Source organism: Balaenoptera musculus, chromosome 9 (genome assembly GCF_009873245.2).
Source record: "Balaenoptera musculus isolate JJ_BM4_2016_0621 chromosome 9, mBalMus1.pri.v3, whole genome shotgun sequence".
In the NCBI taxonomy this organism is placed as follows: Eukaryota; Metazoa; Chordata; class Mammalia; order Artiodactyla; family Balaenopteridae; genus Balaenoptera; species Balaenoptera musculus.
The window spans coordinates 18,297,030-18,312,068 of NC_045793.1; the positions used below are offsets into that span (position 1 = coordinate 18,297,030).

General features: G+C 40.3%; 1 protein-coding gene across 3 annotated transcripts in view; it reads right to left on the minus strand.

Moving 5' to 3' along the window:
* Positions 1 to 14,197, minus strand: part of NUP205 (nucleoporin 205) — an 84,265-nt gene extending 70,068 nt beyond the window's left edge. For 2 of the 3 annotated variants that reach the window (XR_005021239.1, XM_036863662.1), the window contains exons 1-7: positions 14,135 to 14,190; positions 7,272 to 7,414; positions 5,865 to 6,036; positions 3,894 to 4,038; positions 3,347 to 3,506; positions 2,317 to 2,545; positions 931 to 1,095 (exon numbers count right to left, since the gene is read on the minus strand). Coding sequence is in view for 2 of the 3 variants with exons in the window: in XM_036863662.1 (XP_036719557.1) it covers positions 931 to 1,095; positions 2,317 to 2,545; positions 3,347 to 3,506; positions 3,894 to 4,038; positions 5,865 to 6,036; positions 7,272 to 7,414; positions 14,135 to 14,162 (1,042 nt within the window). In the remaining variant the exon portion in view is untranslated. Of the gene's footprint in view, positions 1 to 930; positions 1,096 to 2,316; positions 2,546 to 3,346; positions 3,507 to 3,893; positions 4,039 to 5,864; positions 6,037 to 7,271; positions 7,415 to 14,134 lie in introns of all 3 variants that reach the window. The other variant, XM_036863661.1, reaches the window with a different exon arrangement.
* Positions 14,198 to 15,039: the final 842 nt, after the last annotated feature.

The window sequence follows — 15,039 nt, forward strand, 5'->3', positions numbered from 1 at the left end:
CCAAAGGGGGAAACTGGCGGGGGGGTGGTGGTGGTGGGATGAATTGGGAGATATGGATTGACATATATACACTAATATGTATAAAATAGATAACTAATAAGAACCTGCTGTAGAAAAAATAAATAAATTTCAAAAATTAAAAAAAAAAATCTTTCCACAGCCCACTTGGGAACAGCATGAGACTAGAGAACAAAATGTTCTGGAATCATACAACTGATAAGATACTGGAATCTGCTGACACTCTAAGACTAGGAAACATTGACATGGACTGTAAACGTTAATAAAACCTTTCCAGATTTACCCTAAAAACCTACAGAAGTGACAATTTTGGGGGCTTCAAATTACAACAAAAGCATAGTTCTCACCCTGTTAGAGTAAACCACTATTAGTATGATAATTACATGAACGTAAACAGCAGAAGAGGATATGCTATAGTGGGTAACAGATTGTTAGAAGTCAGATTCCCCATCCATTATTGATTGAACCAAATATCACCTAATGTACTGTATTTTAAAATAATAGTAGTTTTTAATCTGACACAAAGTGAGAAAAATTAGTCTGTGAACAAAACCAAAAAGAAAAATGTAAAAAAAAATACTGTTACACTGTCATTTCAAATTTAAAACTCTTAAGGAAAAAAAGAAGCTAAAAGAGAATTGTCACTGGCTGCAAGAAAGGGAAAAAATTTTTCAAATAATTTCTTTTGGGAGACAAGAAAAAAGGAAAAGATCCGTATTTCACAATACAAAATTTCATTTACCGCAACTCTAGGTATCTTCCTAGGCTCATGCTTATACATGTTAAAGATAACACCTTTTTCTTACACGGCGCAGCCAAAAAAAAAAAAGAAAAGGATAACACCTTTTCTGAAATGCCGTTAAATGTTGATATGTCATTTCCTCATAACAAAACGACCTACAATCAGTTTACCTGTCACATCAGGGAGCTGAGATATCCCCCTCAACGCCAGTGCCCAGGCAAGTCTCACAGTGGCTTGCAGCCCCGGCAGTTTCCAAGGCTGTGAGTCTTGAAGACGAGAGTGAACTGTTGCAATATATTGTCTCTCTGTCAACAGTGGAAGTTGATGAATCATATCTGAAAACAAAAATAGACAACTATACCAAAGTAGAGAAATTTTCACTTTTGATATACAGGAATAATGTCTAAGAATCAGAAAGTCAGAGTATTCCCATCAAAAAATTATGACTAATTATAATTAATGTTTGAAATAATAAGTATACTATCATAAAAACAGACTACATCTACTTAATTCTGTGATTCATTTCATTCAATACAGGAAATCTGACCAATGCATTAACTGGCAGCATTCCTATATGAGAAGCACAGGTACTGCTTGTTATGTGACACACAATGTACTATGTGACAATTTGATTGGAGGTAAGGGGTAGTTGTATTTTAAATAAGCCTTTTGTAATGGCTAAGGATGATCACCAAAGAGGAGTGGGAAATGTCTGGTCTCCTCACATACCTAACGAAAGGAGACGGGGATGATACAGTCAAAAGCAGACAGCGGACAACTGTTGGAATAATTATAAATATTTATGACATTAAATGGCAATAAGCTTCCTTTGTGGGAATCATTTTTGAGATCCTCAGTTCTAAGCAGTAACTGTTTACAAGGTTACCAAGAGAAATTTTATCTACTTCACAGAAAAAAAAAGTCAAAGATAATATATTACTAAAAATTATAGTGATCCTCCCTTAGAATGAAAGGTTTAAAATGTGAATAGTAAAGAAACAAGCAAGTAGGGGGACTTCCCCGGTGGCGCAGTGGTTAAGACTCCACGCTCCCAATGCAGGGGGCCCAGGTTCAATCCTTGGCCAGGGAACTAGATCCCACATGCATGCCGCAACTAAGAGTTTGCATGCCGCACCTAAGGAACGGGTGAGCCACAACTAAGCAGCCCACCTGCCACAACTAAGGAGTCCACGTGCCACAACTAAGGAGCCCACCTGCCGCAACTAAGACCTGGCACAACCAAATAAATTAATTAAAAAAAAAAAAAAACAAGCAAGTAAATTAGGCATGCCTAACTCAACAAACATATATTGCAAATCCTTTAGCACTTTCCCATTCCAAAACCTCAAAAGATAACAGAAATATCTAACGGGGCTGCAATTACTTTAAAAATGTGATCTTATATCTAAATATTCAAATATGGATGAATTACACACAAAGGAATAAAATATACTATTTTTATCTTAGTTGTTAAAAAACCACCCTTCTTAAATGTTATCTCCACAATTAAATCTGATTTTTGAAATAAATGTATTAATAGGTACAAAATCCAATACCATCACGTTCCTCTGTGCTTTGTTCTATAAAACTGATATCAAAGCAGTACAGAAGTGCCATAAGAAGAGCCAGATTCACTGCATCCAATGAGCCATTAGCCTCAACAGTCACTCTTTCCAAATGTCCAATAAGGAGCAGAGTGTCATCTTTGCCTAAAGGTGATTGGCAAGCCCAGGCAAAAAGGCTTTCTGCCAGAGACTGCCTGCACTCCTTGATGAGATCAGAAACCTAGAAATAAAGATGAATGATTATCGGTATAAATAAATTACACTGAAGCCTGATCTTATTCCAAAATGTAAACTATCTATCATAAAGGCGAACTATATAAATGTATCTGAATCCATAAGTGACCCTAAAATCTCACCTCTGCAATTCTGAACAAACCCTACGGTTAATTACTCATTCTTAAGTCCCAACCTCCTCTATAGGACAATCAATTTCTTAAAGGCCTCAGGGCTTCCCTGGTGGCACAGTGGTTAAGAATCAGCCTGCCAATGCAGGGGACACGGGTTCAAGCCCTGGTCCGGGAAGATCCCACATGCCGCAGCACAACTAAGCCCGTGCGTCACAACTATTGAGCCTGTGCTCTAGAGCCCACGAGCCATAACTACTGAGCCTGCGTGCCACAACTACTGAAGCCCATGCACCTAGAGCCCGTGCTCTGCAACAAGAGAAGCCACCGCAATGAGAAGCCCACACACCGCAACAAAGAGTAGCCCCCGCTCGCCGCAACTAGAGGAAACCCGCGCGCAGCAATAAAGACCCAACACAGCCAAAAATAAATTTAAAAAAAAAAAAAAAAATTTCTTAAAGGGCTCATTCCAGAAAAAGTGCTAGCATGGCACATAGTGACTAGAAAGAGGCTGAAACAAGTGCAAGTCAATTTCATGGACACAACTGCCTACACACTTTCCTATGCATTGTTAATTTTCCTATGCCTGTATTAGAAGAATGTTCTAAGTGACATGACTTTTCTGCCTCCAAGATGTGACACAGACAACCCGTGAATTGATGTCATTGAACCCTTGCCTCTTTTCGATGTTTTTCACTGCCCAAACCTCTCTCACGCTGTAGTTTCTCAAACTCATTGTTAACATCAATCTGTGACACAAGAGTAAGAACTTTGTAAGTCAATCCTTGCTCCATCAGCTCATCAGTAAACCGTGTTGTCATGGAAACCAGCTCTGGACTGTAATGAAAAAAATCAATAAAGTTATAATGAACAGTAATGTTTATACTTTCTCATCACATGGATATAGCAAACACTCTTTTGATGATAATGTTGGGTTACTGGAAACAACCAGGATGAGCTATAACCTAGCTCTTGCCATTCTTTTTAAATCATTGTGTTTCAATAAACTTCTAACCATAAATAACTGAATTACATTTCATTTGTAAACAAAATAAAGCAGGTTTAAACTGTTGTGTCATTCTTGGCAGAATAAGGGAGTTATTTATTACTCAACTTAGGTTATACACTTAAATTCTACATACTAAAGAGAATTTTTGTTTCTAAAATTATAATTCTTCAAGCAATTTCTAATTAACCCCTTGAAATCCTAGCATGCAAACAGACCTGAGTTCGAGGGTCCATGTCTTTCCTCGTCGAGACTGTATCAAGGCTTTCAGGGAATTTGCAATGCACCGCTTTCCATCCCAGTATAAAAGAACAGCTACTAAGCCTCTGGTGAGGCCAGGAAAATGTGGCTGCTGGTGCTCTCCTAGGAAAGGAAGTTGAGAAATAATTTAGTAAATAAACACATATGTGTTTAGGCTGAGACAAAAATCACTATACCAATGTGCAGTTCAAAGAAATCACAGAAACCTTAGGGTTTAAAGGGTCTTAAGAGTCCTCTACTTCAAACATCTACCCACTGTTTTATCTCTTTCACAAAAAGTCTTTCAAATATTTGTACGTTTCTTCCCCTAGTAAATTAAATAACATTTTCTTATGTTTCAGCTTTTACTCACCCTTTTTAACTGCTCTCCTTTGAATAAGTTCTACTTTGTCTTTTCTGAACTACCTTGCCTATAGTTTCAGTTTCATTTCCTATGGTTTTTTTCGCCCCTTGGCCCAATCGCTCTTACACTCTACTCCCTTCTGTTCCCCAAATTCATCTCACTGCCTCACACCTCTTACAGGAGATTTCTTCTGTCTAGATGCCCTCTGTCTTCCTGAGTGCACACCTACTCCACCTGACATATGCCTACTCATTTTTCAACAACTACCGTAAGCCTCGTTATCTTTGTGGACTTCTCTGTACAACCTGAGGTCAATTTAAATGCCTCCCCTCTGGACCATCCCTGAACCATGCATTAATGCACATAATGGTGGCATAGTTATTGGTTTCCATGTCTTTCTCAATTACTAGACCATAAGCTCCTTTACACCAGTTGAAGTTTTATTCATCTTTATATCCCTGGAGTCTTAACACAGTGCCTGGCCCATAATATGCACAGAAAAAGTAATTGTTAAATGAAGTTTTGAGTTAAACTCAAAATTCAAGCATGTCCAGTTAACATCTGCATCACAGAATGGGAAAACGACCTTAGTCATTCTCAATATCATATTTCTTTTAATGCAGCCTTAGGTCAGAAAGGATTCTGGCAGCCACATTCTATCTTCAGACATATTAGACTTTCTTTCAATTAAAATGCCCACCTGGCTTCTTCACATGGTTCCCTTGCTATAATTAAAATGAACTGCTTACTATATGGAAATTTCAATCTTTTCTCTCTACAGCAGCCAGAGAAATAATTTCAGTTATTCTGGATTCTGCAACTCCTGCTTAAAGCCCCTGCCAACAACCTCCCACTGTAATTAGAATAAAATCCAAATAATCTTCATGGCCTGCAAGACTATGATCCAACTCCTGCTCTGTCCTCGTCTTCCTTCACTCTCCCTAGTTCCTGATGTTCCAGCCACAGTGGTCTTTGTATCCTTCAACAGGCCTTTGTTCACACCTTGAGCTGTCTACTCTCCCTGGAACACCCTTCCCCAACAACTCTGGTATCTTGTCATCAGGCAGGTCCCAGATCAAATGTCCCAATCTCAGAGAGGCCTTCCCTAAGTACCCAACTTACAGGTGCCCCCTATCACCCCCCATGTCTCTATATCCCATTGCCTTGTTTTATTTTCTTCGTAGAACTCAGTATTATCGAAATTATCTTATTCTTTACCTATTCATTATTTGAATCACCCCCTCAAAAAGAAACTCCAAAAAAGCAGTGACCTTACCTTCTTTCCCATTATATGACAATAAATGCTTTGTGCTACAAAACTTCTGAGATGCAGTCATTCTTTGCTAGTCAATTACCATGAAAAAGTCTATCTTAATACAGTTAAATTTCCTTTAACAACTCTGATCACTAAACTAAAGCCTTCTCATTAGTCACAGATAAACAAAAGGAAACACTGTGAATATCAAATAAGCTACATCTTTAGAAACTATTTTGGAATCTAAATGATATAATATTTTAAATTACAAGTGAATAATTTTACATTTATGTACTACCTTACCATAGATTCAGTTAAATGTCAACCTACCAGCAAGGAGAAGCTCAACAGCTGCCAATTCTCCAATATCAAAAAGGTCACTGAGGATAAAGGCTTCTTTAATGAGCTGTTCAGGAAGAAGTCGGGTTCCCTGTTGACCCTGGATAGCAACTCCCTCTGTACTGGCTTTCTGAACCTTCTCATGTTGTTGAACATTTTTTGGCTACAACAATAAAAATAAATAAATAGGATCATGTAATGAAAATAGCACATGGAGACAAGGTAAATTGTTACCTAGAGAAGTTTATTCACAGGCAGTCTGGTAAAGTGACAAACAGGAGCATTTCTTATCAGATAAAGGTCTAACTATCAGATATAGTTAGACCTTTATGAGGTAACATTTTACATCACTTTCAACTTTTTATACTGTTATTACCTTCTCAATAACTGCTTCTGCTAAACTCTGAACTACAAAATGTTGAGAAATCACACAAAATAGCATACTATTTTTCAAATGTCTAAGAAACTTTCTAATTATATCTTTAATAAATATAAAAACAATAAATCTTCAAGTGGGAAATAGCAAATCGAAAAGAATTATAGAATTAATTAGTAGGGCTAATGATAGCTTATTAGTATGTTATTTTAAAATGTAGTCTTATTTGCAAAAAGGCTTACTTGGTGCAAATATTTAACAAATAACATATAGTATAGAATTACTTGATAGATCATAAAATCTTAGGTATTTACACCTTGAAAAAGGCCATACAGTCATTTAATTCAACTTCTCTATTAACAGAATGGAAAAACTGATGCCCAGATAAGTCAGGTGACTTGCCTGTGGTCATACAACTCTTTAGTGGTAGAGCCAAGACTGGAACTCAGCTCAGTTGGCTCCCAGGCTAGGGCTCTTAAATAGTTCTTAGATGGTCTTGCTGGTCTATAAAAAAAAACTGTCAAGCAGCAGGGAAAGGAGCTTCCAAATATGAATCCCTGCCACTGAAGTACTCTACCCCTGGTTGAAAAGTACGTCAAGATGTAGTGATTAACAATACGTAAGAATTAACTGCTAACACAATTTACATAACATTATGAAGAGTTAAAATGTTGAAGTGTACCTGGGAATAAATAAAATAATCAATCTTACTACGCTTAGACAGATTAACTATAAGTCAGAAATTCCAAGGAGGCTCATATTTCTGAAATATATGGAACTTTCTAAATTGTATTCAAATACTATTAAGATATCTCCTAGCTAGAGATAAATACAATATTAACTTCTATGGAGAAGAGAAAAAAGATAATAATTGCTCCCAGGAAACTTCCAATTTTAGAAAAAACTTGAATCAATGGACTAGAACAAGTAACATTTCATTTACATGCATTAAGAATGTACTTGCTCCTTCAATCTTTAAAGGAAAAAGCAAATCCAAGAAGCAAAAAAAGAAAATTTCCTACTGGGTTTCTGAACAATGAGATGAAGTCAGGTTTGTGTTTCTTCAAAATCATGTCAAGAAGGTGGACAGCTTCAGGTTGTCTTCTCCAAAGAGCATTTCCCACAGTCTGCCAAATATCTTTGTAAGGACCCCACAGACTAGCAGCTTAAAGAAAAAAAATAAAAATCAGCATCAAATAAAACATATATTTGGAAAATAAGGTAAGGTTATCATCTATACATTTTAGTCATGCTCACAGCTACTTTTAAATAGAAGGAGTTATATATACAAACCAAACATTAATATAAAAGAATATTAGAATTCACAAGCAATAATATAAACGTCATTTTACCTAACTTAATATAAAGTAAATCCTGACTTTAAATTGGAATATCAGCTGAACCTGGTTTTGTCACTTAGTATTAGTTATGTGACATGGAGTGAGAAAATAACCTCTTTGAACTTCAGTTTCCTTTTATATAAAATAGGGACATCACCTGCTTCATAGGGTTGAATGAATTAAATGAGATAAACTAGGTAAAATATACAGTATAGTGTCTGGCATATCGTAGTCACTCAATAAATGTAACTGCCTTTCCTTCCCTCCCTATCATCCAGAGGAAAAGCAAGAATAGGGGGGAAAAAATCAGATTCTGTAAAACTTAGAAGCTGAAAAAACAAGTATTTTATTTTGGCTGGGACACTAGCTATTAAAAAACAGCATAGAAATATGGAATTCTTTTGTAAACTCATATAAAAAGGATCACATTTTGCTTTGTAAAGGTAATAACAATAATAAGTAATACTTAGAGAGCTTTTGCTACTAAGCATGGTTTGAAAAACACGACCTGGGAGCCCAAAGTTTCTGTTTGCAAACAATCAGATATGGCACCCCTATGTTTATAAAGACTCTGAAAGAGAAACTAATCAAAACCACTCACTCACTCAACAGATAAACTAACTATAGCTTAAACCGTAAAGGGTGGTCTGCAAACATGTTTAACTGCCATCTGAGAAAACACAAATCCCGCCAAAGTCACCAGAACAGTCAGAATGACATGCAAGATAACCTAACTAAATGCATTACAATCTTATGAACAATGTTGTCAGAAGGCGGCAATTTACTGGGCAGATTTTTTTTTTTTAAAAGGATGTGCAGGGAGAGGACAGACTAGACCAGTCAAGCTGGATCATCCATTCACTCAACAAACATTTACTGAGGGCCATGCATGTGCCAGGGACTACAGAGCAAGCAAGACAGACAGGATCCCAGGCCTCAGAGAACTTACAGATTGACAAGAAAGACAGGCATTAAATGCAGGATTCAAAACACAACTACCGGGGCTTCCCTGGTGGCGCAGTGGTTGAGAATCTGCCTGCCAATGCAGGGGACAAGGGTTCGAGCCCTGGTCCAGGAAGATCCCACATGCCACGGAGCAACTAAGCCCGTGCGCCACAACTGCTGAGCCTGCGCTCTAGAGCCCGTGAGCCACAACTACGGAAGCCCGTGCACCACAACTACTGAAGCCCGCGCGCCTAGAGCCCGTGCTCCGCAACAAGAGAAGCCACCGCAATGAGAAGCCCGCGCACTGCAACGAAGAGTAGCCCCTACTCGCCGCAACTACAGAAAGCCCACGCGCAGCAACTAAGACCCAACACAGCCAAAAATAAAAATAAAATTTAAAAAAAAAAAACAGAACTACCAGTCTAACGGAGAAGTACAGAGTGCTATGAGAACATATAAAAGGAAGACTCTAACCTAATCTGAAGGGCAGAGCAGGAAGTTATGCATCAGGTCTTTGGTGTGGGGATGTGGAGGAATGGGAATCACCATGTCTAGACCTTACATAGAGAGCAACCATCCAACTCCCTGCTTTGCTTCTCCTGTTTTGATCCTAAACTTGCCAATCTTCTAATGAAAAATATAGCTCGTCATATAAATTTCTAGAATTAAAAATGTGCTGATGAAATGAGCACCCATGCAGATGTACTTCCCACTAAAGATCAATTAATTGACATACTGGTTTATATATCTGTCTTCCCAATGTGATCAGAGAACATCAATTACCGGAATCTACTCAACACTGGATACACTAACAAACATCACAGTTCCAGGCCTGCCAAAATGAGGACCTGACCCTGGATCCTGGTGACTGCCTGTGAGGTGCTAGTTGGATGGTGACTAACTGACTTCCCTAGAGATCATTTTCTTGGCTCTTTCCAGCTGCAAAGGACAGAGTAGGTTTGAGCCTTGTATTCCTGGCCAAGATGGAATTTTTCCTGTTAGTAAATGGGAATGTTTCAAGTAGTAGATGACAAAATGAAATTGGACAATGGTGTGACCAATGGACTAACTAAAATATGAAGTGTCAGGACCCAAGGATGTTGGGTAGGTAAGCTACTCATGAGGTGACGCAACCTTAACCAGGATGAGGGCAGTAAAATAGAAAGGCAAGGTCTGTTGGTAGAGTCAGAATTGGTAACTGATTGGCACAGGGGATGAAGGAAAGTTATCAAAAATGACTTGTAGGCAAATGTGAAACTTGCCTTACCACAGGTATTTTTAAAACCTGACAAAAAGCTAACAAAAGTAAACTGTCTGTAAAAGCAATACTCAATAGAACCCCTGAAGAATACCTTTCTTTGCACTATACATACTTAGTTTGAATAAGCTCAGTGAATTCTAAAAAGAATTCCACTTCCCCCCTTTTGTGGGGAGGCATCCAATAACAGATCAAAAATCTACACTAAAAAACCCCACAGAGGGCTTCCCTGGTGGCACAGTGGTTGAGAGTCTGCCTGCCAATGCAGGGGACACGGGTTCGAGCCCTGGTCTGGGAAGATCCCACATGCCGCGGAGCAAATGGGCCTGTGAGCCACAACTGCTGAGCCTGTGCGTCTGGAGCCTGTGCTCCACAACAAGAGGCCGCGACAGTGAGAGGCCCGCACACCGCGATGAAGAGTGGCCCCCACTTGCCACAACTACAGAAAGCCCTCACACAGAAACGAAGACCCAACACACCCAAAAATAAATAAATAAATAAATAAATAAATTTAAAGTACGTGCAGAAAAAACCAAGAATTTAAAAAAAAAAAAAAAAAAAACCACAACTACCGGGGCTTCCCTGGTGGCACAGTGGTTAAGAATCCGCCTGCCAATGCAGGGGACACGGGTTCGAGCCCTGGTCTGGGAAGATCCCACATGCCGCGGAGCAACTGGGCCCGTGAGCCACAACTACTGAGCCTGCGCGTCTGGAGCCTGTGCTCCGCAACGGGAGAGGCCGCGATGGTGAGAGGCCCGCGCACCGCGATGAAGAGTGGCCCCCGCTTGCCACAACTAGAGAAAGCCCTCGCATAGAAACAAAGACCCAACACAGCCATAAATAAATAAATAAAATAAATTAAAAAAAAAAAATGCTGGTAAAAGTATTAAAAAAAAAAAAACCCAGATACCAGCCTCCTGAGTCCATCATTAACATCAACACATCACAGAAGGTAGTTGCAACAAAGATTTATATTCATTTTGTCTTTGGTTTGACTAATTTTGGTAAATATCTCCCTGTTATTGATTACAGATGAAAGGAGGCTATAATTTTTCCAAATTACTAAATATGTATTTTTAATATAAGTCATTTGCTTGTTTGAGGAATACATTTATTTTCCTAAATTTTAGGAATACCTCCAGCAAGTCACATTTATTCACTCATTCATCAGGTACTAGGTATGGGTAAGCTCACAGTGTAGTGAGGAAGCACATTTACCATACAGTCATACATAAGGGCAATATCCATTATGGTATGTGCTATGAAGGTGAAGTACCCAGGACAACGATCACATAATAGGGGAATGTGACCTAGCCAGGGAGATCAGGGAAGGGAAGGATTCACTGAGCAAGTGATAATTAGGCTGAAATGTGAAGGATAAAAGTAGGAGTGGGAGGTGGTGGATGTACACTCCAGGAAGAGAGGACAGCATGTGGGTTCCCGAGGCAAGAGGAAATGCTGCACTCTCAAACCCCTGAAAATGCCAAGAGAGCGAGAATACCAAGAAGGGATCAGCAAGGGAGGCAACTGCCATACCTTGCAGGGCTTACCTGCCCATGTTAAGGATTTGGGTCTTTACCCTAAAAGATCAAGTGAGATAGATTTCAAATGTCTGGTGGACTTAGTGAAACAGAAAAGCATGTAAATGTTGAGAGCTGTTCAGGAGGATGGGAACAGACTAGAGTGGCTAGAGGTGGAGAAGGTATGGCGACAGGGTCTGAACACTGAGCAATCTTTGAAAGGTTTGACTGTGAAGAGGAGCAAGAGGACAGTAAATGGAATGAGGCATGAGATCGAGGTAAAGATTTGGGCAATTGGTGGAAAGAAAAGGAACAAAAGAGAGAGGACGGAACAACGGGGAGAAGAGTGTAAAGGGCGGGATTTACCTCAGACAGGAAGACACAGCGAAACTGACGCGAAAGAGTGCACATATATCTAGGTTTGTAGGTTCAAGGGTGAAAAAAAGAGTTCATGCCTGTTGGCTTCTATTTTCTCTGTGACTAGGAGACTGAGGGATCAGTTGGAGCTTAAAGATCTGAGGAGTGTGGAAAAGGTCTGAAATAGACAATGCTATGAACAGGACAGGGGTGACCAGACAGCCACCCAAGGACTGTCAGTGTTAATGGGTGCTTACTCACAAGCCTGTAGGTCTACTCAGCCGGGCTGATACAGGTCACAATACTAGTAAATCATGCCGCTGAAACTCAGGCATAGGCCTTCAAACTCTACCTCTACTTTTTTCCCCTTCTACAACTCTAAGATGTTTAATTTTTTTTTTTTTGAATTATGGTAAAAAGCACATAACATAGAATTTGCCATCTTAAAAACATTTTGAAGTGTGCAGTTCAGTAGCGTTAAGGGCTTTCACATTGTTGTACAACAGATCTCCAGAACTCTTTCATCTTGCAAAACAAATTTTGTACCCTTAAACAACTCCCCATTTCCCCCTCCCACCAACCTCTGGCAACCAACATTCTTTGCTTCTATTACTTTCAATCCCTCATACAAGTAGAATCATAACAGTATTCGTCTTTTTGTTACTAGCTTACTTCACTTAGCAGAATGTCTTCAAGGTTCATTCATGCTGAGTATAGGACAGGATTTCCTTTTTAAAGCTAAATAACATTCCATTATATATCTATAGACCACATTGTTTACCCATTCATTCGTCAATGGGCATTTGGGTTGTTTCGCTGGACATTTACTTTTCTTAAAAAAATATTCTCCTGACTGGGCTCTTAAAAATGTTTCCTTTCTATGTTGCCAATTAAACACTCCTGCCACAAGGCCTTGTTATACAATGTATACTCTTTGCAGCTGTTGGCAACTCCTTTTCCTTCAATGATTTATGTTTAATGATAGTAACTTAAGACGAGTACATACTAAAGAAAAGTGTATAACCACACATACAAGGCACAAGCCTTGTTTTAAGTTTACATCTGTGTGGGAGGGCAGGACAGCAATACTAAGGAAGTAATTTCACTACTAACATTCAGATATATGGAAATACTATGTAATGAAACGAATTACGTTTTGCTTAAGTAGGAGCATGTAGACGTTTAAGTATCAAAGACTGGCTTCGAATCATTAGCTGTATAACCTTGGAGAAGTTACTTAACCACTCTAAGACTCTATTTCCAAACCTGTAAAATGGGGTGTTTAATAGCAGCTACCCCAGAGTTGTATAAAGGGGACTAAATAAGATGAAAGTACAACGCTTAGTCCAGTGGCTGCGAAAAAGGAGGTACTCAATAAGCATAATCATTCATTATTATAAAACAATGTATCATAGTGTTTCCGAAATGGTTTGATTTGCAAAAGTCAGGTTTAGACAAGTTTTCAAGAATATCAGTCGTGTGAAAAGAACAAACCAGCAACAAAAAGACTGTATAGGGACGGAAAGAAAAGGCGCCCAGAAAAGAGTCCTCTTGAGTGAGATCCTCTACAAGCATTTACCACACAGACGTGCTCTTAACCGCCCACGAAGTTTAGTACGGCTCAATCAAGGCATTCTGAGCAGGAAATTCTTCATTTTCAGGCCCGCTCCGGCCGCTGCAGCACTTTTGGCATCCTCGGCCCGCCCACTAGGAGCCAGCGGTGCATCCCAGGAATTGTGACAGTCAAAATGCACCCACTCTTTCAAACGCCCCGATGGGGGCGGGGGGATTCCGCCCCTGATTGAGAATTGCCCAGAGGACCCAATCCAAATGTTCCAGAGTTTCTTTACTCCCTTCTAGATTCTGCCCCTCCCGGAAGATCTAATGCTCCAAAGGTACAGGAGCATCCAGGGACGGGCCACACACGCAGAGCTGGGAGTCACGGCACTCCTGGGCCACCTTCCGGATTACAGGCTTCATAATCAAGGGACCTCTCTTCCTGTAGGACCCCACCCACCCACCCAACCTCCAAGAAGGGCCCCAGTGTCCATTTTGAGGTGCGAGTTTTCAGCCTGCGCTCCTGGCTGAAAAATATCTCACGTCTCCCGGCCTCATTGCCGGAGAACTGGAAATCCTGCAGGAATTCGGACCGCAGACACATAATGGGGTGGGGAATGGAAGGGACCAGACTCGGCCCTGGGCTGCGAGAACTGCACGCCAGGTTCCATGGGACCAAGCCTCCGTGCCTCGATCCTTAAGCCCCAACTCTAGGGCTAGAGCCGCAGCGCCGACGCGCGCCATTCAAACTGGGGAGGGGCGGGACTCTAGGCCCAGAGCTAGGGAGAAGCGGGCACTATGCACAAGTGCGGACCTGGACTCCGAGGAACCTCACTGCCCGCATCTCTGCCTGAAGAACGGACCAGCACCCTGCCCCACAGCTTGCCTTCTGCCCCGGCCGCACCTACCCGAATTTACCGCCAACAGCGTCGCCATCTTGCAGGCGAACTAACGGAGCCCTCCCGCCGCACGGAAGCCCCAGAAGAGGGTGAGGCTGCCCGGGGCCGCGCCTAATCAGAAAGGGACCCCGCTGGCCCTTCCGAAATCCACGCTCGACCGACCCAGGCGTACAAATACTCCAAAATCTGCTCTAAATCACAGACGTCAATTTTCCCCGGGATTGACGAAAATTCCCATTCAAGTCAGGCGAGGGTAACCAGTTCGAAGACCCGAGGTCCTCGAGTTGACGTTAGTCGTGCAGTGCGTCCTGGGACTTGTAGTTTGTTTCTAGTGATTAAAGTTGGTTAGCTGGAACAGAAAAAGACTGTTTATTGAAATGACGCCCACTTATGATATTATGAAAGCCGTAAATCCAAATAATTATCTCCATTTCAAATTAAATCTTCCTTGCGTTACTCCCTTACTTTGGGGAGTGGAGTGGGGTGTAAGGTATCTAAACCTCAAAAAGCCATTTGATGGGTTGCAAACTAAGTTCATTACATTTCATCTACTGTATATACCAGTGTATTGCGTCAATATAGTTGCATGCAGTTAAACAATCATAACTTTTTATTATGAAAATTTCAGATGTATACAAAATTAGAATAATGAATGACCAGCTTCAATAGCTGGTCAGTTCCTGTTCCTCACCCCCAACACAGGAGATTATTTTGAAGCAATTTGCAGACATATCATTTCATAAACACCAAATATTTTTCTACCTAAGCACCCCCAAATAACTGGACCTTCTTTTTTCACTTGCTAAAGTTTAGTTTGCTAATTTTCAAACTAAAATACAGTCATTACCATTTGCTATCATATGCCAGATAATTATTAAGAATTTATTAAGAATTTGCTATCAAACAACAAGGTC